Raw genomic sequence first — 27171 nt, forward strand, 5'->3', positions numbered from 1 at the left:
CTCCGCCATATGCTCTTCCCTCACTGCGCCGAACAAGAAGGGGCAGGGAATAGACTAGAAAGAATGTCAGGGGTGGGCGGAGTTTCATGCATGCGCAGTGTATATAAAGCGTAACACGCGTGCATAGTACATACAATCTGTGAGCGGAGGAAGGAGTATCGGAAGCGCCGATTGTGATAACGAAGGTAACATTTAAACTTGGGCTTATACTGCTTAGAGATTGAGGCCCGTATTGGGACAAGATTAGTAGACTTTAGCCTGACATTAGGGTTTGTCTTGTGTATTGCAGATAAAATGGATGGCTTCAATGACCACAACTTCCTCCCCCTGTTCATAGATAAGTACAGGGAGCTGCCCTGTCTGTGGCAGATCAAACACCCACATTATAATCATAAACAAAAGAGGCAGGCAGCGCTGGAGAAACTGCTGGAGTTGGTGAAGCCGCTGGTCCCCACGGCAACCATCCCCTATTTCAAAGCCAAAATTGGTGGCCTGAGGAGCACTTATCTTAGGGAGCGCAAGAAGGTCTAGGATTCCCAGAGATCGGGAGCTGCAGCAGATGACGTTTATGTCCCCAGGCTGTGGTACTATGAGAGACTTTTTTTCTGTCAGACCAGACTGAAGTCAGGGAAACCCTCTCAACCCCTCCTTCCACTCTTCCATCCACCCTATCTTCCACCCCAGCTGAGGCTTCAGATGTCCAACCTGGGACTTCCAGCCAGGAAGAAGTGGAGGAGCCCAGCTGGAGCCAGGTATAGCATTGTTCTACAGATTTCTGGTCAATAAATAAATGATGTTTACTAGATGTTATTATTGATCACCAATTACTGATTTAATAAAGTGTTTTAGATATCAATAGACAGTAGTGGGCAAAAAAAATTGGGACAAGAATGAAAAATGCTGGGCTCAGAATGATAGTCTTTTCTATTTGTTAACATTCAATTTTCAACAGTCATGAGGTGAAAATTGTGTGTGATTGATGAAGAAAAAACTAAAACTATGTCCCTTTTTCATACACAGGAAGATCTCAGCCAGGAGGAGGCTGCGGAATGTGGCACACAGGAGGAGTCTGTGGAATGTGGCACACAGGAGGCGGCAGGAGTTAGTGGCAGTCAGGAGGAGGCGGGGGTAAGTGGCAGCCAGGAGAAGGCCGGGCCCAGTAGGAGCCTGACAGAATCGCAGGTCCCTCCCCTTCGCCTTCCAAACAAAAGACCCAGGAAGGGGAGTAACGTGGAGGATTCAGCGCTCAGGCTGATTCAGGAGGCTTCTGTGTCCCTCAGAGCCTTCCCCACTCATAAAGAGACCTTTCCCTGCATGGCTGCCACAAAACTGCAGGGCATGCAGGAGGGCCAACGCCTCATGTGTGAGGAACTCATTTATCAAACCTTAAATAAGGGGTTGAGGGGGGAAATCACACCCAATACCCACCGGAGTGAGTTGGACCATCCTCCTCCTCCTCCTTCTCCTCTTCCTCCTGCCACAACTCCACCACCACAGACACAGCGTGGAAGGAAGCGTGGAAGGAAGACAAGAGAGTAATGACCTGGGTTCAGTCTGGTCTGACAAAAGGTGCAGGCTCTTGTATGACAACAGCCTGGGGACAGATATGTCATCTGCTGCTGTTCATGATCTCTTGGACTTCTGGACCAGATTGAACTCCCTTATATATGGACTCCTCAGGCCACCAATTTTGCATGGAAATAGTTGATGTCTGCCCTGGGGGCCAAAGGCTTCACCAATTTCTGCTGTTTCTCCAGCATTGCCTCCCTCTTTGTTTGCTTATGAGCCCTTAATAAAGGAATTTTGGTTTCAATTATACACGCCTATGTGTGTTTTCCTTCAAAAAGGACAGTTTGTTTGTGAGGAGGCAGGTACATTTCAAAAATACAATGTGAAATTAACAAGAGACACCAACACCAAGCAACCTCCTTGAGATTAAATAATACAAGATAATAATGGTGTTGTGGTAACTTGACACACAAAACACACCCACAACTATTCTGGAGTAAAAAAAATTAACAAAAAATAAAAAAAACACAAGATCAGGCTTTTAAAAAATACAAAAAAAAAAAACATCCCAAAATGATAATTTTTTAGTCAGATGTGACAAATAAAAATATTATATTGATGAAATCAAAATACATAGAAAGAAGTTTGTGAGAACTCTGTGTAAATATGAGCAGCAAAACAACTTCATTCTTCTAGCATTATAAAGAAGAAGAGAGTGCGCTGCATTAAACCATTTAAAACATTGCAGCCTGACGAAAGTGCTAGATCCATTCCAAACGCTAATTTTACCAGATCGAGCAGTTCCGTCTCAGAATTTATTCTGAGCATGCGTGGCACTTTGTGCGTCAGAATTGTCCACACACGGTCGGAATTGACGCGATCGGATTTTGTTATCGGAAAATTTTATAACCTGCTCTCAAACTTTGTGTGTTGGAAATTCCGATGGAAAATGTCCGATGGAGCCCACACATGGTCGAAATTTCCGACAACAAGCTCCGATCACACATTTTCCATCGGAAAATCCGACCATGTGTACGGAGCATAAGAGAGAGATGGGCATTTAAATGTGCAGTAAAATATAGAGCCAGCTGGAAGGCTATGTTCAACACTATGCAATCACTGCCATGCCAAAAGTATTCTCAAAAGTAGAATAAGCATGTTCTGTACCAGTAGCTCTTTGATAGTTCTGAACAGTTATAGCTCTCCCTAAGGATAGTTATAGTTATGTCCTACTGATGATAAATAAATAAAACGGAATACAACAGAAAGAAATATTTGGAAACAAAAAGATTAACGGTAATAAATACTTGTTTGCAGTATAGGCACTGGTTTCAGACACAGAGCTGTTAATTTTCAAGCTAAAATATATTTACTTAGCAAAATAAATATTCACTAAGTAAAGTTAAACTTTGTCCTCTTTTAATGCCTAATTATGCACAAGGGAATTGTAAAAGTTACTGGGTTTTTCCTTCACGTTGTTAGGTAAACATGTGTAACTCTTTAAGCACAATAACCTCAATGAACGTACAGATTGCATATTTTAATACTTGATATATTGACAAGGTTCTTTTACAGAAGAATAAAAGTTTTTCCCAAGTGCCATGGACAAGTATCTTGTTCCCTGAAAAAGGTCAGTACCTAAATACCACCACAGCAATATATTGCATGCCCTGTATCACAGTGGGTTCCAAAGTTTGCAGTATGCCCAAAATACATATAGTTTTCTTCCCTTAACCAATTATAGTGTACCCTTATGCTATCAAAAAAAGTCAATAGCTAACTTATCAGAACACCAGTACACTACATATCCTATCTCAAAGTGGGTTCCCAACTTTGAAGTGTATCCAGGATATATCTAGGCTTGCTTGCCATTTATACTGTACTCTTAAAATTGTACACCCAAAAAATATTTTTAAGAGACTTAGACACTTACATAACCATCCATTGCCCAGTTATCATTTTGAAACTTTTTTATTAAACTTTCTGATGAACCCTTAATCTGGAAAATCTTCAAAAGTAAATGGGCTTCTTCTTTCTTATAAATTCCTAAAGAAAAATTAAAATTATTATTTTTGGAACATTTGGAACACTAAAAACAACAACAAACCTAAGTGATGCTAAAGGATATATTTTTTGCTTTAACATAAAAAGATGCTATATTTACTTGCTCTGTGCAATGTTATTGCACAGAGCAGTCTCTTACCGCCTCTTCTGGAGTCCCCTGTTGGTGCTGTTCACACCTCCTTCCTTCAAGTACCTTCACAGCAAGCCCTGTGCAAAAGGGGCACCCAAGTGGGATCACTCCTGAGCTAGGCTGCGTGTGTCCATAGATACATGGCGCTGGTAAATCAAGCCTCTGCTACCTCCTTACAGGAATTTGACTGACAGCAGTGGGAGCCAATGGCTCCCACTGCTGCCTGTGTCTCCTGTGAGAAAGGGCCAGCACAGGTAGTGGAGTGTTGTTTACCTTAATGAATAAAGGTAAAACATGATTTGACTTTAAAACCACTACAATCTGCTTATGCAAACAACCATGAACCTATAGAACTTAGACACATTTAATAACATTTATTCATGACTACTGGAGGTGAATTTATATATATATATATATATATATATATATATATATATATATATATATTATTGAAATATATGTTTCAATATATTGAAATATACTTTCAGTACATAGATCTTTAAAAGGTAAGGACAAAAAAAAAAAAAACATATAATTAACATAGACATGTATTCAAGCATACCTGATAACTTTAGTTCACTGTTATTAGTATCTAAAAATGTTCCATTAACTTTGCTGCTTGTGTTATTGAACCAGTCAACAGTTAAAGTTGCTGAATGTTGCTTCCCAAGGTACTCATAAAATCCTTTCCAAACAGAATTTATTGAAAAAACATCTGAAGGGACTAAAAACAAAGGTTTTTGTTAATAAATATAATATCATATAATGTAAAACATTTTTTAAGTGGTTTACATGTTTGTGTATACTGATCTATGTCTTAACAATTCCATAATTAAAGCATTTGTTAACCCCCCCAAAAAATTGATCCTGCTCCTTTATCCACTTGCCGACCGCTGCATGCCGATATACGTTGGCACAATGGCAGTGGTGGGCAAATGGGCGCACCTGTATGTCCCCTTTAATTGGCGGGGCCGTGTACAGCATGACCATGCCCATGGGTCCCGCGGACTTGATGTCCACCGGTGTCCTGCGATCGTGTCACGGAGCCACAGAACAGGGAGATGCCTTTGTAAACAAGGCATTTCCCCATTCTGCCTAGTGACACGACAGGGATCTACTGCTCCCTGTCATCGGGAGCAGTGATCCCTGTCATGTCAGTGGTAGCCCATCCCCCCACAGTTAGAATCACTCCCTAGGACACACTTAACCCCTTGATCGCCCCCTAGTGTTTAACCACTTCCCTGCCAGTGTCATTTACACAGTAATCAGTGCATTTTTATAGCACTGATCGCTGTATAAATGACAATGGTCCCAAAATAGTGTCAAAAGTTTCTGATGTGTCTACCATAATGTCGCAGTCATGTTAAAAATCCCAGATCGCAGCCATAAATACTACTAATACTAATTTAAAAAATAATAAAAATGCTATAAAACTATCCCCTATTTTGTAGATGCTATAACTTTTGCACAAACCAATCAATATGCGTTTATTGCAATTTTCTTTACCAAAAATATGTAGAAGAATACATATTGGCCTAAACTGAGGAAAAAATTAGGTTTTTTATATATTTTTGGGGAATATTTATTATAGCAAAAAGTAAAAAATATTGCTTTTTTTTCAAAATTGTCGCTCTTTTTTTGTTTATAGAGGAAAAAATAAGAACTGCAGAAGTGATCAAATACTACCAAAAGAAAGCCCTATTTGTGGGAAAAAAAGGACGCCGATTTTGTTTTGGTGTATCGTCGCACGGCCACGCAATTGTCAGTTAAAATGACGCAGTGATGAATCGCAAAAAGTGCTCTGGTCAGGAAGGGGGTAAAATCTTCTGGGGCTGAGGCAGTTAAAGCATGTTATATGACACAGTGCTTGTCCTGTCTCATTTGGCCCCCTGTAACACAAAAAAAAACCTGGCTGATCCTGTCAGAGTCTCCCCACCCCTCTGTAAACTGACCACGGTGTATCATAACTGCTGAGACCAGACACCCTGGTCAGTTTACGTGCCTCTGTCATCAGCAGCCTGCTTTATGCTCCCCTCCTGCTGCCCTCATAACACTAATCTGTATACACCATCAGCAATGCCTCCTATTGTGTCCCCCTCTGTGAATTATTTATAAATATACAGTAAATGCTGTAAATACCTAATTTAAGAGCTGAGATTGCGATCACATGACCAGCCAGCTCTCTCTTCCTCTCCTCCTCCCCTCCAGACTGACAACAGCAGAGGAATCTCAGCCCCGCCCGATGCAGAAAAGGAGAAAGCTAGCCAGTCGTCTCAATTTCGGCATGAAATTAGGTATTTGCAGCATTTATTTTTATAAATCACACATAGAGAGGGATACTACAATAGGAGGCAGTGATGATGGTGTATACAGGTTAGAGTGGCTTAACAACCACTTTAAGTTAAAATAATTTTGTTTTATTAAAGTGTACTTCTCTACTGACAACATATAATTTTAGATAAAAAATATGTGACCTTCAAAAAAAGTAAAAGGATAGTAAAAACACATGTAAAATCTGAGTTTGAAAAAAAAACATAGTATTTGATGCTACTTTGTAAAAGATTAATGTAATAAAGAAAAAAATAATAATTAGTAGAATTATTAGTATGTTATATATACAGTACATACAAATGTGTAGGTATAATTATGACTAAATGCCACTTGCAGAATACTTATTTTATGTACCTCAATAATTTTCTCTAAACACGTATTTACAATAGTTTTCATTTTTTAATGGTATTTGGTTTATATGATCTTGTATATACTGCCTTTATCACACTGCTGAACTTGCCCTGTGTTTCACACAACATTAACAAGGCAGATTTGTATTACAAACATTCAGTTGTTGTTCACCAAATACGGCACATTTTTTATGTTGATAATTTATTTTGTAAATTTCTCCACTGAGAACAGATTTCATTGATTGTCCAGTAGTTTAGTGGAATTACTAATTGCCAGATGGCAGTTTAGTTTTACTGGCTACCAGTTAACATAGCCTTAAATTCATAGACCTTGTAGTGTTTATGCTAGTTAAATTACATTCAAAAATCTATTTTAACAAACCTGGGGTTTTTGTAACTGTTGTGTTATGTTCCCTGAAACCTCTGCCTGTAAAAAAAAAACACCATCAAATTTAGGGATATTATTTAAGAACAGAAAATTCACAATAAATAAATGCACAACTTGCACAAAAAGTAACATACAGTATGGTCGCATACACCATCCCCAAACCCAAACAACCCCCTTACCTTAATTATGGGGCATTTCTCCATTCAAGGATCTGTCTTTTTTTAAATTTAGCACAGAGGTGCATGGTTCTACCTACACATTTTTGTCATCTAGGTCTGCGATATTTTACAAAGACTACATGTCCCATGTGTCACCATGGCAGCAGGAATATGCAGAGCATGTTGGAGATCACTTCTTCCTCCCCCCCACTCTGCAGTTCAGCCCTACTCCCAGTCAGGTCTGTACTTCTCTATGGACTTGAGGCTGAGGGAAAACATTGCATGAGCCTGTGCACTGATCATAGCTGCAATGCCCCACATGCTTTAATGCAACAATTAGTAAATGCACATTGATCATAAGACCAATGTTGCTGAGTTTATTAATTGTTTTCAAAAGATGGACTTAGCCTTTAAACAGTTGAGAGGGTTGCAGGAAAAACAGGTACCTTAACGAGAAAGTTGAAAAAATTGTACAAGGGCTTTTAAATCCTCTGTATAATATTAGTAAAAAAGTCACAAATAGTAAAATAAAACAATTGTGTTTATCTTCTTTAGTAAAAGAAAAATACCTACTTTTGCAAATTGGTGGTTTGCCTGTCCACTTCATATCACCTTTACATGTTCTGTGCTCTGAACCACCTGCCAAAAAATATCCCGGCTGGCACGTGTATATTAAAGTATATCCCAAAGTCGGTAAGTCTATTGCCCTCACATCAGCATGCATAGGGGTCTCTGGTTGCCTACATGCATGAGCTGGAATAGAACATACACAATAAATATTTCATTAATGTTTCAATTAGAAAAGGAACAGCCCTTTATTTAATTACTTTTGTTTGTCAGTTATTTGACATTTTATGGTAACCATTTGTATTATTATTTGGAGAATTGTGTTAAAAAAAATATTAAAAAAGAAAACCCCTAACCTAACAAAATATAGTATAGTTAAAAAAACAAGCTTTTAAGGTCTAGACATTGCCATGTGGACTTCCATAAACCCAATCAATATGCACTAATACAGCATAGCCCAATCATACATTTTCCAAAACCAGCTACAGCTGCTTCGATAAATGCTCCAATCCTCCTTCAGGCCCCCTCCCTTGTACACCAACAGTCAACTCTTCTTGATCAGCACCCTAATCATCCCTTACTGTCACCCACATTCCTTATAAAATGTACTTCTCCCATCCAGTGCCAAAATCTCCTTTCAAAAAATTGTGTTAATATTCACACATTCAATAATGTGCACAGGAAACAAGTAAACAGAGATTTTCCATAGGATAAGTTTTAAAAATCTTAACACATTTTATTGTATGAACATTCCTAGATAATTTAGTAAATCAGACATATTGCAGTTGATTTACTAAATTTGGAGAGTGCAAATTCTGGTGCAGCTGTGCATGGTAGCCATTCAGCTTCTAACTTCAGTTTTTTCAATTAAGTGTTGACAAAAAAAACCTGGAAGCTGATTGGTTTCTATCCAATCAGTACAAATGTAGCGCTTAAAATAAAATACAAATTTTACATCTCAAATAAATGTTAAACACAAAGGTACAGGATGAATAAAAGTCCAAATTATAATATAGTGAAAGCAATCTGGAATAAAAAGTGTCCAACGAGTGTAGAAAAGTTTCTTCAGTGCTTAGAGTCTATTACACTATGTGGTTGATTTACTAAAGGCAAATCCACTTTGCACTACAAGTGCACTGCACATGCACTTGAAAGTGCACTGGAAGTGCAGTCGCTGTAGATCTGAGGGGAAGATCTTAAACGAGGGGAAGCTCTGCTGATTTTATCATCCAATCATATGCAAGCTAAAATGCTGTTTTTTATTTTCCTTGCATGTCCCCCTCAAATCTACAGTGACTGCACTTCCAAGTGCACTTGCAGTGTACTTGTAGTGCAAACTGGATTTGTCTTTAGTAAATAACCCCCAATGCACTCACCAGAACTATAAAGAGCCAAAAGCAAAAACAGCATCTAATGAACTCTACCAGGTGTTATAGAAAAATCCAGTGCAAGTGAGCCTCCACCCAAATATGCACTCACCAGAAATCAAAAATATAAGAGCTTCAATTCAATTTTTTTTTTGCAGGTACTCCTCTTAGCTCCTTCTTGTTAACAGCATGGAGTCCTCGTCACAGGAACCAATGAACTGCATGTAACAAGCTCACCATTGCTGCATGATAGAAGCTTCATCTTCGGCTAGCCTCTTCTCCTCCACCAGGATAAGGATTTAAGCTGAAGAAAGTGAAGGTTGTTCTGACAAAACAGGAGAATCATTACTGACACAGGAGACTTCCATGGCTGCCTCCACTCCACATGCTGCTCTCTGCTCAGCTCCTCCCCAACAGCTTTAATCATCAGTGGAACACCTTCACTTTCCTCAGCTGAAAGCCCTGTCCTGGTGGAGGAGAAGAGGCCAACTGGAGGTAAAGATTCTTTCATGCAGCAGTGGTAAGTTTTTTACATGCAATTTATTGGTTATTGTGACGAGGACTCCATGCTGTTAACAAGAGGAAGCTGAGAGGAGTACCTGCTAAAGAAATTACATTGAAGCTCTTATATGTTTGATTTTTGGTGATTGCATATTTGGGTGGAGGCTCACTTACACTGGATTTTTCTCCAACATCTGGTGGAGTTCGTTGGTTGTTGTTTTTGCTTTTGGCCTTTTATATTTCTGGTGAATGCATAGTGTAATAGAGTCTAAGGACTGAAGGACGTTTTCTACACACGGTGGACCCTTTTTATTCCAGATTGCTGTCACTATATCATCATTTGGACTTTTCATCACTTACTTTTGATGTTATTTAGAATATCAAATTTGTATGTTATTTTAAATGCTGCACTTGTATTGATTGTATTTGTTTACTCACTTGTTATTACTTTTTGGGTGATTGGTTTCTTTGCAGAGCTGCACTAGATTTTGCACTCTCTAGCTTTAGTGAATCAACCCTGCCATCTTAATTCAGTGCTCTCATTTTGTTGTGTTCTGCTGTTTCCATCCATCCTTGACATTTTTCTTATTGTCTCTAAGCACTGAATAAACTCATGTCCTCACTCAATAGCCATCACAGCACAGCCAATAACCACCTATTACCATAGCTGCCAGGGCATCTCTCCATCATAGTGCCATCTCTAAACCTACTTTGCCTGCTTATCATCACCATAGCAACTTTCTCTTTATGCTTATCAGCCTATAGTATTGCACTGTGCAGCCCCCTGTTCCTAAAAATGGGGCCTACTAATCCTGAAGTGGTCCTTAGGCTGTCTTGCCTGTGTGGAAGAAGCTGAGCCAAGCTGAGGAGAACCAGAATGAAGGCTGGTCTCTCAGGAGGGCCTGGTGACTCATTTGGAGGACGGACCTATATCTAAACTACCCTTGCAGTATCGTTGGGTCAGATTAAAGGTTCTGGTACTGTCAAGCTGTTCTACAATCCAAACAAGGTAACTAGCTCCTGGCTGCTAAGTCTGTGAGAGAGACTTATCCAAGGGTTCTACTGGCTGCTAAGTGTGTGAGAGAGACTTGTCCAGGAGTTCTGCTGGCTGCTAAGTCTGTGAGAGAGGCTTGTCCAGACATTCTACCGGTTGCTAAGTCTGTGTGAGAGACTTATCCAGGTATTCAAGATCCTATAAAAGAAAGCTGTTTTGTTCTTTGGATTCAAGGAGTCTGTAAATGATCTGCTAAAAAGGGTATCTGCAACCTTGCCTAACCCTCTTTCCTACAACCTTTCTCAAGTTCTCATTAAAGCATTGAAAAATACCTAAAGTGTCTGGCACCTAAATTCTATTTTAACTTCCCATTATAGCCATGGAGTCAGCCCTGGGGTGAAGGTAAGCTTTCTCCCTGCCTCTGGAGGTACCTCTTTGCTCCAGGGGGGCGCTACAACTATAAACCTATGTTCCTGTTAACTAACCATAATAGCATCATTCCAAAATCTATTCTAATACAGTATTGTATGAATACTACTTTATCTTTACTTATCAGACATTATAATCTCCTTTAATTCCTGGTTACCAACCACCTTTACCTACATCAAATGTACTTCATAAGTATTTCAAACATCTATTCTAGTAAACTGAACTGGTAAAGTAGCCATTGAAATTCCTTTACAGTTCACAACAGCACTATATGAGTCTATTGATGTTCACTCTCTTACTTTGAAAATACAAGAAATTAAAGTTATTTGACTGAAGAAAAGCACTTAGTGTCTAATTAGCACTTCTGCCTGGCAGCAGTATGATTCTTGGTTCAATTCCCAACCATGGCACTACTTACATTTGCATGTTCTCCCTGTGCCTGTGTTGGTTTCCTTCCACACCTTAAAGACATGCTGGTAGGTTAATTGGCTCTTGTCTAAGTTGACCCTAGTATGTGTATGAATGTGAGTTAGGGACCTTAGATTGTAAGCTCCTTGAGGTCAGGTACTGATGTAAATGTAAAATATTTACAGTATGTAAAGCTCTGTATAAATTGTCACCACTATAAAGGTATATGTAGTAAACAAATTAATACAAAAATGCATTATGGGGTAATATCTTAACACCTATCATCATTTATAATTACTATGTTAATTTATATAGAAAGTTTGGCAGTTGCAACACTTCCACAAATGTAATAATTCTGACTTTCAGGGGGCTGAGAAATTGTTGTGGTTACATTTAATTTTAGTCTATAACATACTGTATGTCTTATATAGCCTCACTTACATAGGACATGAAAAAAAAATTGAAATTAAATTCTAAGCAATAGATAAAAATGAGGGTTTTGGTAAATATACATTATGTTTGCAGCCACAAAGGTACATGTTTTTATATCCCTAAATCATTATAAATTTGTGTTGCTTATTAGTACTATGATTGGGACTAAGCAGGTGTGTTTTGTTCCTGTATGTGTTACAGTTTCTCTTTTGCGATGCTTGAACATATTTTTTGTAGTTTTAGCAGTATTAGTAAGCTAGAGTCTATCATTTTCACTCAAAAGAAGCAATAAATGAATAGTTCCATAAAACGTTTATCTACATTTGTAGGATATAATGGGCATCTCCAACAATGAGGTGATGTTATTATGTACAGTATGTGAAAATAGGAGTTTTGATTTCCTGAAATTTCAGCAAAAATTAAGACATTCTGTTGAAAATGTGCCATTTAAACTACATGTTTTTAAGTCAATGGGAAAGGTGAAAATAAGATTTTTTTCCAGTGATTTGACTCCTGAAAAACTGGAAAAGCTCCTTTTAATTAGGACCTTTTAATTTGCCACAAAATATTTACTCTAACCCTAATGCTGACCCTAACCTGAATAGTAGCCCTAGCCATAATGATAGCTCTAACCCCAACAATAATCCTAAATGTAAATAATCCTAAACTGTATTTATAAACAAACACATATAATCATCAGTTAAGTGTTAGGGCTCCTTCACACGGACGTGTCCGTGTACGGAGCCCGCTCTGCTCAGCAGGGGATCGCTCCGCCGATCCCCGCTGAGCAGGCAGGTTAGAGGTCCGTCGCTGCACACTGTGCAGCGACGGACCTGTCAGAGCCCTGCTCTCCCCTATGGGGGATCGGATGACGACGGGCCGTAGAGTCCGTCGTCACCCGATCCGATCCGAAGACGGATGGAAAAGTAGGTTTTTCCTCCGTCACACTTTTTTGGATCGGAGCGGGTCGGATGTCAGTGGACATGTCACCGCTGACATCCGACGCTCCATAGAGGTCTATGGAGGGTCCGTTCAGGTCCACCTAAAAAACTGACAGGCAGACCTGAACGAATCGGCTGTGTGAAAGAGGCCATAAGAAGACAATCATATGACTCTGTTTATAAACAAAGAAATGTGATTACCATGATAGTTCTGATACCATATGTCTTTGTTGAGAAACAAAGCTCTCTGATTCCTCCTATACTGAATTGTGTTGTAACTGTACTGTCTGCCCTCACGTTGTAAAGCTCTGTGCAAATTGTTGGCGCTATATAAATCCTGTATAATAATAATGTGATAAGCATTGTGATCATATTTTGTTTGTTTTGTTTTTTAACAAAAGCCATTGATCACCATGTCAGGCTTGTCAGCACTGACTTAATAATCACATGGCTTTGCTGATACACATGTCATATCAGTATCATAACTTTGTTTATCAACAAAACCATGCCACACAAATGGCTGGTCTGATGTAGTTTTTTTTTACTAAACAAAAAGTCATGGCACACAGTGACAGGATCTGACATGGCTTTGTTTTTAACCAATTATTAGTTGAATTATGTTGGATTTGCAATACATAATCTATGTTGATGTATTGTAAATATAGGAAGCATTCTCTGAACAAAGCCATGGATAAACAGGTCATTTTAAAAATTTTTTGAATCCTCATCATCTAAAAATTGAAAAGTGAATTGGAAAGTAAAGGTATGATGATGTTTCATGCATCAGAAAAAGTAAAGGTTGAAATTGGCAGTGTTTCTTTCACATCAACAGGAGGTTGGTAATGTCTGTTAATAAGTAATATTGTATATTATTAGGTTACGTTGTAAAATGGACAATTTTGTCTTTTTTAATAAAAAAAAATGCATTTCCTCTAGCAGTGTGTTTTTTCTATTTATTTTTTTGATAAAGCATGATCTTTAAACAAATAAAATCCCCAAGGCAAGTGTAGCACATTAAAGGGTCTCGCAGAAAGGTACATAGTTCATCCATAACCACCATTGCAATGAAACTGTCAAATAATGAATGTCTTTAATATAAAAATACAAAGACCTGTAAAAAGACTTACAAATTTGAGCCAAAGGGATTAGGGAGAAAAAAAAGCAAAAAAAAAAAAAAAAAAAAAAAAAAAAAGCAAAGATTTTCAATAGAATTCATACTCTGAAAGCAATGTCCAGGGGGGTCACTAAAGTGACATAAAATAAACACTAGAAAACCAAGCCTAATTCCAAAGGGAAAACAAATAAACATAAAATGAACACTTGGAGGTCGAAGAACAGAGAATTGCATTTCATTAATGAGCTCAAGGGGAAACCTCTCTTGCTGATATCACTGATATTTAGGAAAAAACAGATCTGAAAACAGAAACAATACAAAACTTTCACCGTACAATTTCATAAAGGCACATTATTTTCTAAATGTAAAAATGTACCTGTTATTTAAGTTCACAGAATTCCACAATATTTTTAGACCTAATTTTGAGCTTCTTAACTGGCATATCGCTAAGAAAGGAATATGAAAACTTAGACTCTAAAACAGAATTTTTTAATACTCTACTAAACGTTAGCAATGATTGGATCAGGAGATTTGCTGAGAAATTCATTTTAGATTCACATACATGTATTGAGACATATGCTGTTTAGGAATCTAGGCAATATTGATTGATAAACTGTGGAACAGTCTACAGAATGGACAAATATTTGTGCATTTATTCAGCAGAAGCAAAGAAAATCACCATTTGTTGATTTGCCTTGCAATTAAAAAAACTATCATTACTAGATGCATCCTAGGCATGAGCTCTCTGTTGAACATAGAGAACTTTTAGCTATACCATCCCCCTCAAGCAAAAACATCTGATGCACTGGTTCCTTACTGAACGTTCCTCTATGGCAACAGTTATTTTTCTTTTAAGATAAATAAATAAATAAATAAATAAAGAATGAAAGAAAGAATTATAATGACAGTAGGAAGTTGCAAACTGAAGCATCTGTTGAACAACGGTATAAGAATTGATGAATCTGGAAACCAGCTTTTTGAGCGGGAACCTTGAGGGTCAAATTTCTTGTAGAGAGCCAGATCTATTCCCTGACCTTAAACTGAGGTGGTACATGGGATGGAAGGTAATCAGCAAGTTGTGTCTAAGAGTGAGAGCTGGAAAGCAAATAAACAGGTCTTAGGACGGGAGCTCTAGACACAGTAGAAAGCAGAGATCCCTGTTCAAGACTGAGGCCAGCTGTTATAGGCAAACTCAGCCCAGGGCAGGGCTGAAGGCCATTCAATTTGTCTGTCTGAAACAAAGCAGTGGGGATATGTCTCTAAGTGACTGATTCATCCATTCAGTCTGCCCATTAGTTTGGGAGTGGTGAGCAGAAAAGAAGGACAGGCTGGTGCTAATCAGAGTACACAATGCTTTCCAAAATGTAAGCACCAACAAACAGTATACCTTTATCTGAGACAATGTTCTGGGGTATGCTATGGAGTCTTTCCTGTATGATGTCAGCAATTTAGAAGAGGGAAGTTCTGCAAGTGGAATGAAATGTGTCATTTTAATGAAGCTGTCTATAGTGACCCAGATGATAGTGTGTCCTTTTGAGGGAGCAATATGCACAATTAAGTCCATAGCTAGATATGTGCAGCAATGTTTATGGACAGGTAAGGCAAGGAACAAACCAGGGAGTTTGGACCTAGAGAACTGGGAAATTAGAGGCATAGGTCTCACAGAGTTTAACATAAGAGAAGGTGACCTTCTTAGGTCATCAAAGGTTGTAAGAGACAATGGAGAGTGCCCAGAATTGTTGGCATCATGAGCTTCAGATAGAACCTTCAGCCTGAAATGGAGTTGAATAATTAACTTTACCAAAGGTAAGATGGTTGGGGTGTCAGCCTGTGCCTTGGATATGGAAGCAGAGAGATCAGAGCAGCTTCCAGATACTTAGGCTGAGTCCATTAAGGTGATGGCCTGTACTTAGGTAGGATCCATAATGATTCTGGCTTAGAAAACAATGTAACCCAGGAAGGGAACTTCTAATATATAAAGGAGGAACTTAGAAAGTTTGGTATACAAGAAGTGTTACTAGTGTTTGGACAGAATTACACGGATGTGGTCACAGTGTTTAGAATTGGAAGAAAAATATATAAATATATTGCAAAAGTATTAAACCAAGAAACTCACATTACTTAATCTGAATGGCAAAACCAGGTACTTGTTATGTCCCTAACATGTATTAAATGTTTTCTCTTATTCAGTACCTTTGTAAAAACATATCAGGCTGTGGCCCCCTTGCAAATAAAGTTTGGTGAATACTCATGCCCCTTGGAATCAGTTCAATACTTAGAGATGGTGATCTTATTCAGGCCATGCTAGTCAATGCAAGGCTGTAAAGTTTTGTCCTTTTTTCATGAATAGGAATCCTGCCCCTGTGGGGGAGATTGATTGATTAACCAATTCTTAAGGTTCTCCTGAATGTATGATTTCATTGGTTGCGTCTAGGGTTCGGACAAAGTGAAGACTCAATCCCTAGGGTAAAGCATACCTGGCAAGAGATCAAAAGGGCAGTTGTACAAGTGGTGAGGAGGAATCGCTGAGGTGGCCTTTTCTGAAAATGTATCACTGAAGTCCATGTAACAAGGGTAGAGTAGATAGGTTGGCCAGGAGCTTAGTATGCTTCAGGCAGTTTTAGAAACAAGCTCAGGCCCAGGAGATGATTTAATCTGAGACCCTATCTAATTGTAGGTTAAGAAACCCAAATCAAGTGTAGCCCAGAAAGAGAGGATTAGCAGGAGAGCATTAGCTCTCAAGAAGACATATGGGTTCCTGGTGTACAACCCTGATTGCTAAGGTGATGGGAGATGTACAAAAAGTGACTTCAACTAAAGGCAGAGGATAATTGTCTACTGCTATAACAGTTAAAGAAATTTCCAGAGTGATCAAAGGAAGCTGGAGATGTAGCAAAAGATCCTTATCAATGATGTAGATAGCAAAGCTGGAGTCAATGAAGGCTGATCGATGACGAGTAAGCGATTTAACGGTAAGAAGCTGAAACAAATAGTATGTTTAAAGTTGGACCTGGCACAGAATTGTATTGAGGGACAAACCCATACTTCATTAGACTCTGGTGTTTCCTGGATTAATGGGGCAGTTTGATACATTATGTATAGATGGGGTCCTTGTGTATGCCTTATAACTATTTTCAGAGATAATCAGGAAGTTCTGGTCTGCATGAGTTCTTCCTGGGACAGGATGGAGTCCCCAAAACATCCTGTGTTAGGGACACAGTGCGGTTGATTTACTAAAGGCAAATCATCTCTGCATTTCAAGTGCACTTGGAAGTGCAGTTGCTGTATATCTGAGTGGAAGCTCTGAAATGAAGGGAAGCTCTGCTGGTTTTATCATCCAATCATGTGCAAGCAAAAATGTAGTTTTTTATTTTTCTTACATGTCCCCCTCAGATCTACAGTGACTGCACTTCCAAGTGCACTTGAAGTGCACTTGTAGTGCACAGTGGATTTGCCTTTAGTAAATAAACCCCACTGTGTGAACTAGGAGGCAACAATACAAATCTTTCAGGAAGCCTTTCAAATCTGATGGCTACTTGCATAGCCTCCTTAAAGGTTTTGGATTCAGCATAATGGCCAAAATAATCTTTAATGGGATGCTCCAAGCCTGAACTAACTGGCTCCAAAAAGCTGGGTCATTCCAACCAGGGTCAAGTGTGAAATCCTGGGTATTATTGCTCAACAGTGCAACTCCCTTGTTGGAAATGCTAAGGTTGGACTTTGCTGTGTGGATCTGGGTTATCATCAAGAGCTCTAAAAAAAAAAAAAACATCAATGGAAAAAGAGCTAGCTCATCAACAGGAAAGCTAAAGGCTTAGGACTGTGGCTACCCCTGTAGCAGAGAAATAATAATACAGACCTAAGAGCCAGAAGAGCGAGCTGAAAATACAATTTATAACTGTATACAAAATTGGAGGACTGAGTCCCCTCAAAAGTAGTCAGGTAGGTGAATCTTATGTTCTGGATCTAGTGGGTCAGGAGAAGGAAGCTTTTGAAAATATAATGCTCACACAAATACCAAATCAGAGGTCAGAGACTTTGGGGGTTAAGTGTAATTTCACAAATAGCAGCCTCCATTCCCACTGGTGTAGCATGGGGGAGCAGCCAGGACTTTTGCGCTGGGCGCAACATTTACAGGGGCACACCTTGTCATCCTGAGTGTGCTAGGTCCAATGCTGAAGCACTCCCAAAAAATCTTTCAGCACCCTTATGTTCAGCAAATGTCTATTTGTTTGCATGTGTATATGTAAAACTTGCTAAAAAAGGAGTAGATGCCAGGTAGGGACTTCTTTCACATCTGCAGAGGGATACAGTGGCTCAGAGCTGCAGAAGCCAATGCTATGTTTACATTTCTGGCTGCAGGGGCACCCTGACTGATACCTCTCTGTGCTTAGTGGAGAGGCTGTGTTTGGGCACAAAGAGAAGGGGGTGAGAGGGAGAATGCCGAGATAAGGAAGAAAGAGAGCCAATGGGAGCCAGCACTAGAACTCGCCCCTTCCTCAGGCCGGCTGATTTGAATTGTAAGCTAACAGGAGGAGGTGCTGGCAACTGGAGCATGTGGGAGAGAGAAGAAAGGGTACAGCCTGAAATGAGGGACAGCGTTCAAGAGGCAGACCAATTCCAGGCTCAGCCCCTGCCTGCAATTATCCACGTGAGTTTTTTCTCTTGCACTTGGTCTAAAGGGCAGAGAAGCAGCTTCTGCCAGAATAGAGAGAACAGGTTTTCTACAGTGTGGGAAACACAAGCTTAACAGTGGGGCACCATAGAACAAGATCCTTTTTTTTTCAATGCCGCACTGTGTAGCACCCTGATGTCTAGGCAGGGTTGCTCCTAAATTTACCTGCCAGGTGTATTGGCCTTGGCCAATTCTTAGGGATCAATGGAGTTCACCCTAAGTCTGGATTTGCTGCACTTCTCTCTTCTGTCACTAGATGACCATGTATCTGGTGACAGTAGATGATAAGACAAGGGCATTGCAAGGACAGAATAGAAATAGATAGGGTACCTCAGCCAATGGACAGGGATCTTCTTGGGTCCCTTGGCCTGCTGGGAGAGGCTATTTATTTGGGTGAGGTCAGGTGATCGGGGTTCTGCGCCACCTGGACAGATGTCTGGGTGGACCTGGCTGTATCGGGGATGTTTCGGGATGGAAAGTGGGGGAAGGGGTTAGACGATATGTATTTTTACCAGCCCCTTCCACTCCTAAATGAACATAATGAACACACTCACTCACTGCGTTCATTCATAAATGAAGCATAGTAAAGTGTTTTACTTAGTAAGTGTTTACTATGCTTCAGTTTGAGAATGAACAGGAAGCCACTCAGTACAGAGCACTTCCCATGCATTCACTGTCCAGTGCAGCTGAGGCTGCAGAGAAAGGATGAGCTTTGGGGTGCACACCCTAATGCAATGCGCTGTGCATACCTATGTGTACCCCTGTGTGCAGCGATGCAATCATTAACATTAATACAGCAGCATACAGCCATTCATGTTAATGACAGGCTGTACACTGCACCCAGGCTGCCTGAATAGAGGAAATTCTACTGTGATTACACTGGACAGGCTCAGCCACCTCTGTGTGCAGTCCTTCATTCTGCTTTTTTTTAATCAGCATTACATTAAATGACAACAATATAAAAACAGTTCTGTGCTGCTAACACATGCCTACTTGAAGTATAATAAAGAATAATAATGTGAAGTTTCACCTAATCACAAAAACACCAGCAGCAAAAAATAACACTGATATTGAGTAGGGATGAGCCAAACACCCCCCCGGTTCGGTTCACGGCAGAACATGCGAACAGGCAAAAAATGTGTGCGAACACACGAACAGCGTTAAAGTCTATGGGACTCGAATGTGAAAAATCTAAAGTGCTAATTTTACAGGCTAATATGCAAGTTATTGTCATAAAAAGTGTTTGGGGACCCGGGTCCTGCCCCAGGGGACATGTATCAATGCAAAAAAAAGTTTTAAAAACAGCAGTTTTTTTCGGGAGCAGTGATTTTAATAATGCTTAAGTGAAACAATAAAAATGAAATATTCCTTTAAATATCGTGCCTGGGGGGTGACTATAGTATGCCTGTAAAGTGGCACATTTTTCCCATGTTTAGAACAGTCCCTGCACAAAATGAAATTTCTAAAGGAATAAAAGTCTTTTAAACCGGCTTGCGGCTGTAATGTAATGTTGCCCCCCTCCAGCCCATTACCAGGCCCTTTGGGTCTGGTATGGATATTAAGAGGAACCCCGCACCCCAGGGCCTATATACTCTGAACAGCAGGAGTATACAGGCGGTTACAAACAAGATAGGGACTGTAGGTTTGTTCTTAAGTTGAATCTGTTTGTAATTTGGAACAGGTACATTTTGTAAGTGTAGCTCCAGCCAAAAAATCTAAGCTTTTTTGGATAACACGGGGAAGGGTTATCATCACCCCTGTAACATTTGTTTTGCTGTCTGTGCCCCTGTTCAGAAGATTTCACCTCACTTTCTGTCCCAATGACAATTGGATTTAGAAAATTTTGGGTTATTAGGGAAACAAGGATTGGTGATAAAGCATCAGTGGAGACTCCTTTTTCCCATATTAACTCTTATGCCCCGTACACACGGTGGGATTTTCCGATGGACAATGTCCGATCGGAGCGTGTTGTCGGAAATTCCGACCGTGTGTGGGCGCCATCGGACATTTTCCATCGGATTTTCCGACACACAAAGTTGGACAGCAGGAGATAAAATTTTCCGACAACAAAATCTGTTGTCGGAAATTCCGATCGTGTGTACACAAATCCGACGGACAAAGTGCCACGCATGCTCAGAATAAATAAAGAGACGAAAGCTATTGGCCACTGACCCGTTTATAGACCCGACGTATGTGTTTTACGTCACCGCGTTCAGAACGATCGGATTTTCCGACAACTTTGTGTGACCGTGTGTATGCAAGACAAGTTTGAGCCAACATCCGTCGGAAAAAATCCTAGGATTTTGTTGTCGGAATGTCCGAACAAAGTCTGACCGTGTGTACGGGGCATAACAGAAGATAATTTCCCTTCCTAGGGGTAGATTTCCTCTCACTTCCCGTTGTCTCCCTCCATTTGTAAGTAGGAGTAATTTGTAAGTCGGATGTTTGAAAATAGGGGACCGCCTGTATATACTATACGGCCTGCCCTATACACTCTGTGGAAAATTGGGCTTTAGGTGTTGGTGGTACCAGAACACTGTAAGCCCTCACAGTTACTCTTGAAGGGTGCTGCTGTGAAATATTAGATCAAAAATTGTAATTACACACCCCTGTTAAACAGGGGCAGAAAAATTGGGCCTTAGGCAGTGGTGGCGGTGCCCTGAACCAAAAATATTCCTCGAAGCTATCATCATGAAGATTGAGGAGGAATATGATAGTCACTCAGCATAATAGGATAGTCACTCAGCATATGCAGTCTTCAAGGGATCCCACATCAATCGGTTACATCAGCATCAGGTGCTTGGTAGCTCTGGCCAGTGGTTCATCCTCAAGACCCAGTAACCCAGTGGATGTTCTGGTGGAAAGGTCTCCAAGTCTGATCTTGCCCCTAGATATTCCTGCACCATGTAATTGAGATGCTGGCGATGGTTGCTGGAACTGATCAGACCTGGGCGCTGAGGACTGAAGAATTGTCTGAAGGCATCGGTCAGCCGGCTTCTTTCTCCACCGCTCTTTCTGTGACTGAATGAAGCCTCAGCAACACGTTGTCCAGCACCAGGAAATTGTAACCTCCCAGGCTCTGGAAAAGCATTACATTTCTGCAAGGCCCCCGAAGATGTTTAATCCTCTGCTCCCTCTGCGAAGGCTGGATAAGTTCTGCAACCTTACCCTTGTAACGTAGATCAAGAAGGGTTGCCAGCCAGTAATGATCCCTCTCCTAGATACCACGAATCCTAGGGTCCTTTTGCAGGCCTTGCAGGATCAGGGAGGCCATGCACTGTAAGTTTGCAGAGGCATTCGATCCTGAGTCCTCTGGGTCACTATGGATCGCATAATCCTCAACCACCTCCTCCCAGCCATGTACAACTCCATGGGTTTCTGGGGACTGCAAACAATCCCTTGAAGACTGCTGCTGATGCTGAGTGTTATCCTCCACCTCCATGCTGACACAATCCTCCTCCTCTTCTTCTTCCTGTGTGATTGGCGTGCCTGCAGAGATACTCGTATCTGGATAAAGGGGGCCTTGAGAGGTAAGGAAGTCCTCCTCTTCCTCCTGCTGTTCTGCCCTGTCCATTATTCCATGAAGCATGTGCTCCAACAGGAAGACAGGAGGGACAGTATCACTGATGCATGCACTGTCACTACTCACCATCCTCGTGGCATCCTCAAATGGTGACAGGACAGTGCATGTATCCTTGATCAGTAGCCACTGGCGTGGCGAAAAAAAGCCAAGCTCCCCTGACCCTGTCCTGGTGCCATACAAACACAGGTACTCACTGATGACCCTCTGCTGTGTGTGCAGCCACTGAAGCATTGCCAATGTTGAGTTCCACCTGGTGGGCATGTCACAAATGAGGCGGTTCTTGGGCAGGTTGCATTCTCTTTGAATGTCAGCCAGCCGAGCACTGGCATTATATGACCGGCAGAAATGACCACAGACTTTCCTGGCCTGCCTCCTGTAGGCCAGGGTACCTGCTCAAGAACTGCTGCACCACCAGATTCAGGATGTGAGCCAAACAGGGAACATGGGTCAAGTGTCCCTGTCGGAGAGCGGAGAGGAGGTTGGTGCCATTGTTACATACAACCATTCCTGGCTGAAGCTGGCATGGCGTCAACCACGTCTGAGCCTGCCCCTGCAGAGCTGACAGAATCTCTGCCCCAGTGTGGCTCCTGTCCCCAAAGTAGACCAACTCAAGCACTGCATGGCATCTTTTTGCCTGAGTGCTTGCGTAGCCCCTTGAACGCCTACAGATCACTGCTGGTTCAGAGGAAAAATCTGCAGAGGAAGAGGCCATAGAGGAATAAGAAGAGGAGGGGGTGGAGGAGAGAGCTGTGGCAGAATTACCACTAGCATTTTGGAGGCGTGGTGGCAGGACAAGCTCCAACAATACTGAACCCTGTCCTGCATCCTTCCCAGCTGCCAGCAGAGTTACCCAGTGCGCCATGAAAGAACAGGTAACGTCCCTGTCCATGCCTGCTGGACCATGAGTCAGCAGTAATATGCACCTTACTGCTGACCGCTTTGTCCAACGAGGCCAAGAAATTGCCTTCCACATGCTGGTAGAGAGCCTGACTGGCCTTCCGTGAAAAGAAATGGCATTTGGGAACCTGCCACTGAGGTACCGCACATTACACAAATTCATATAAGTCTACCAGCTGAAAAGGCAGCAGTTCCAGTGCTAGCAATTTGGCCAAGCTAGCATTCAGACGCTATGCATGTGGATGTCTGGGACCGAATTTCTTTCGATGGTTTAGAAACTGGGGTAGGGAAATTTGTCTGCTAAAATTCGATGTTAGTGTACCGCTAGAAGATTTGCCACAAGTATTTGGGACACCTATTTCTATACCTTCATTCCTCTCAGTGCAGGTTTCAGAGAGGACTGGAGGTATAATGGGGTTGGAGATCCCAGCTGATGAGGAGCAAGGAGAGGTCCGCCTTGTTCTTTGATGTAGGTCTTTTAAGTGCTGTTGCCAACGGATTGCATGGGAGGTTGTCATATGTCTGGTCAAGCATGTGGTGCCCAAGCGGCTGCTGTTTTGGCCATGCTTGATAGGCTTCAGACATATGTTGCAAACAGCAACGGTGCAATCTGCTGCACACATGTCAAAAAAGGCCCACGCCAAAGAACTTTTCAAAATATGTGGGGAGTCAGCAGCGCCCTGCACCTGCTTAGCTCTGTGGTGTGATGCAATAGGGTGGCTGCCCTTAAGCTGCCCCCTGAAGGGCATCCCGCCTTGTTGAAGATGTGCCTCCTCCTCCTCCTCTCTTCTATCTGGCACCCAAGTAGAGTCAGTGACCTCATCATCCCCTCCCTCCTCGTCACTGGAGCAAACTTGGCAGTATGCTGCAGCTCGGGGAACATGACTGCCAGTTTCTTGACCTGCTTGGGCACCCCCTCTCTCTAGGCTCACGTTACTCCCTTCCTCAACCTGGGTACCATCATCGGAGGCTTCAAATCGCTGCGCATCCTCCTACAGCATGTACCCGACACTGTGGTCGAATAGGTCGGGGGACTCCTCCGTGCATGATGGTGGGGCTAGTGAAGGAGTGACTGTTGACATGGAGCCGATGGAATAGGCCACTTTGGCATCTGCATTGGAACTATGGGTGCACTGTATGTATTGTGCACTTGTGTACTGTGTACACCACCAGAAAAATAATAGCAACTGCACTAGGGGTGCACGGTACTGTGTACACCAATAGAAGTGTAATAACAACTATAGGGGTGCTGTAATAGAACTGCCATTGCGTTCTGGGTAAACTCACGCACACGAGCGCATACAGAATTCTGCCAAACGCAGATGCGCCAATGCGCATGCGCAGAGCGGTGTGCACACTCGCAGAAGCACGTCCATGCAGCCCTTTGGTGCCAGACGGCCTATTTAAGGAGCACACTGACTTCTGATGGTCGCTGACAGATCTTCAGCTGTTCATGTACCCGTGTCCTGTTGTTGTTACCTGCCTAATACCTGTTGCTGAACCTTGGCTATCCCTGACCTTACTGCTGGACTCTCCTATTCTTCTGGTTATCGGTTCCTGATCCCGGCCTCCTATTTGCCTCTGCACCTGCCTGATGACTTGGTACCTCGTTGCCCACTTGCTACTAAACCCTGCTATCCTTGTGACTACCCTCCTGTCTGATGTTTGGCTCTTCTCATCAACCTGAGTATCTGCATCTTCATTCCAGCAACCTGCTGCGACTTCCTGTCTTCCAAGAGTTGCATCTTCTGCTTCAGGCCTCCAGGGCTACATCTGCAGGCACTCGTGTTCCTCCAGTCCCTTGGTTCCTTCTGTCTCCACTCTCAGCGGGTCCAGGGCCGGAGATACAAGAGAGGCTGACCTCATCATTTCAGACTCCAACCAGGTACATGACAGTATCTGTCAGCCAACAATGGAGTCTGAAGCCTCTTCCTTTGAGGACATTTGCCAAACAATCTCTGCACTATCCCTTACAGTGCAGAGTCTCCAAACCAATCTGAACCGGATGGAAGATCAGCTCCTGAACCAGCCGGACGTCCCACCTACTTCCACTTCTCTTGCTGTTGTTAGTTCTTCCATGCAAACAGACTTTTGCCCACTTTACGAGACCATCATCTCTCCTGAACCCGCTGCCTGAACGCTTTTCCGGGAATCTCAAACAGTTTCGTACTTTCCGAAACACCTGTGAACTGTATTTTTCCTTGTTACCCTGAACTTTCCCTTCTGAAGGCATTAAAGTGGGATTTATCATCACTTTGTTACTAAATGAACCCCTCTCCTGGGCCCACCATCTTCGGTAACAACATGACCCGGCTTTGTCAACTACTGACTCCTTCTTCTCTGCCATGTCCCAGCTGTATGCAGATCCCTTCCTTCCGCAGACTGCAGAATCCACGCTCAGCAGACTCCAGCAAGGCATAAGGTCTGTCGAGGACTATGTGTCAGAATTTCGTGTTCTGAGTATAGACACCCAGTGGAACAGAGCTGCTCTCCACCATCAATTTCGTCTGGGACTGTCTGATACCCTAAAAGACGAATTTTCCCATTGTGGGGGTACCCTCATCATTGGAAAATCTGATCAATCTGGTCATTCAGATTGACCGACGGCTCCGGGAAAGGCAAACTGAAAGGACTAATGGCAAGCTACCTGTGTTTCCCAAGACTTTTTCTTCCATTTCTGCAGCTTCTGCCCGAACCCTGGAGGAACCCATGACGAGTAAGGGGTACCAGGAATCCCCCCATGGGAAATTCCCAAGGCCACCCCTGTCTTCTTCTGAACGAGTCTGGCGTCGACGTAACAGACTTTGCTTTTACTGCGGAGAGACTGGTCATTTCATTTCGACTTGACCTGTGAAACCTTTTAAACCCACTCGTCTGCTGCCTCACATGATGCATCTCCCTGGGAAGGACCAATCACATCTCCCTCTTCCGCTCCTGCTCCAGTTACCGGAAAAGACTATTTTTGTATCCGCAATTATAGACTCTGGAGCCTGCAGTTGCTTTGTGGACTTAGCATTTGTTACTCTTCATCAATTGCCCTTGTACTCCAAGAGGCAAGAATTTGCTGTTCATCTGGCTGACGGCTCTGGGCTCAAGTCTGGACCGGTAACTCAAGAGACTGTACCCAGTCTTTGCCATACTTCCTCTGGGCACCAGGAATTTCTTCGCCTAGATGTGATAACCTCACCCATGTTTCCCATTATCCTGGGGCTACCTTGGCTAAAGGAGTAAATAGAATGGGGTGATGGCTCTCCCTGTAGTTGGTTGTAGTGGGCGTAAGTGAGTGTAAGAGTAAAAGCTAATTATGTGGTAAAAGAGGGCCAATATACTGGCTCCACAGCGGGGTCCCCCACCTAATTGCAGGTTTATATATATAAAAAACCAAGTGTACTATTAATTATGCAATCTCTTCACAGTGAGTAGTTAATTATACTGGTGGTAATGATAATATCTGTAAACAACCCAAAATTATACACTCATCGTGTGTGGAATTGTACCATAAGTAGTATCCCTATGAGTACCGAAAAGTGACTCACATATGTATACGCCCATCAGCGTACGTGCAAAAATTAGTGATAAATTAACAGTAAACCTCAGTGGTTATAACTCAACCAGTGATAGCATCATAAATAGTGAAGATAGCGGTATACCCATAAATCACCATATAGTTGACCAATTGGGTGAATAATATACAGCTACCAGGTTATAAAGTCCATAAACATAATCGGTGAATAGAGTTATTCGAAAAATTGATTAATTAATAGTCCATAATAAAAAACAAATTAATTAATAGTCCATAATAAATAGTCTTCAACACAGTGAAAAGAATTTTCAGAAACGTGACTTGAGTGCTCTCAGTATCCTGGTGACTAAGTGCTCCCCCTCAAGGGTCCCCACTCACTGGATCCAGTCACCCCTAAGTGGCAGTACGCATATAGATATGGCCTCTGCGATCTCCTTATCAGCGTAGTCACTGGGGTTCCCGGGGTGATCTTCAGCATTCATAAGGGAATGGAGCTCAGTCACTCAAAAAAGGAAAGAATAGTGGACTCCCATAGTGTAGTAATTGAATTAAAATTTATTGCAACATAAAAAATCTTCCAGTAAAAAAAGGTTGCGGGGAGCTTGAATATTTTCCAAACTTGATCTGAGGGGGGCTTACAGCTTAGTCCGGATCAAAGAGGGACACGAATGGAAGACAGCCTTTAGGACACGCTTGGGACATTTTGAATATCTGGTCATGCCCTTCGCCTCTGCAATGCCCCTGACACCTTCCAGCACCTGGTGAATGATGTTTTTTGGGACTTTCTTGATTTACTTATTATAGTCTACC

At 41.8% G+C, this 27171-nt stretch overlaps 1 protein-coding gene across 1 annotated transcript in view; it reads right to left on the reverse strand.

The window, feature by feature from the left end:
• The window catches only part of CSMD1 (CUB and Sushi multiple domains 1), a 3274537-nt gene that overhangs the window by 26092 nt on the left and 3221274 nt on the right, over nucleotides 1–27171 (reverse strand). Inside the window, exons 64-67 of the mRNA XM_073626646.1 lie at nucleotides 7504–7683; nucleotides 6767–6811; nucleotides 4266–4427; nucleotides 3443–3555 (exon numbers count right to left, since the gene is read on the reverse strand). Coding sequence (XP_073482747.1) covers nucleotides 3443–3555; nucleotides 4266–4427; nucleotides 6767–6811; nucleotides 7504–7683 — 500 coding nt within the window. The remainder of the gene's footprint in view (nucleotides 1–3442; nucleotides 3556–4265; nucleotides 4428–6766; nucleotides 6812–7503; nucleotides 7684–27171) is intronic.

The sequence above is a fragment of the Aquarana catesbeiana genome, linkage group LG04 (assembly GCF_042186555.1).
Source record: "Aquarana catesbeiana isolate 2022-GZ linkage group LG04, ASM4218655v1, whole genome shotgun sequence".
Classification (NCBI taxonomy): Eukaryota; Metazoa; Chordata; class Amphibia; order Anura; family Ranidae; genus Aquarana; species Aquarana catesbeiana.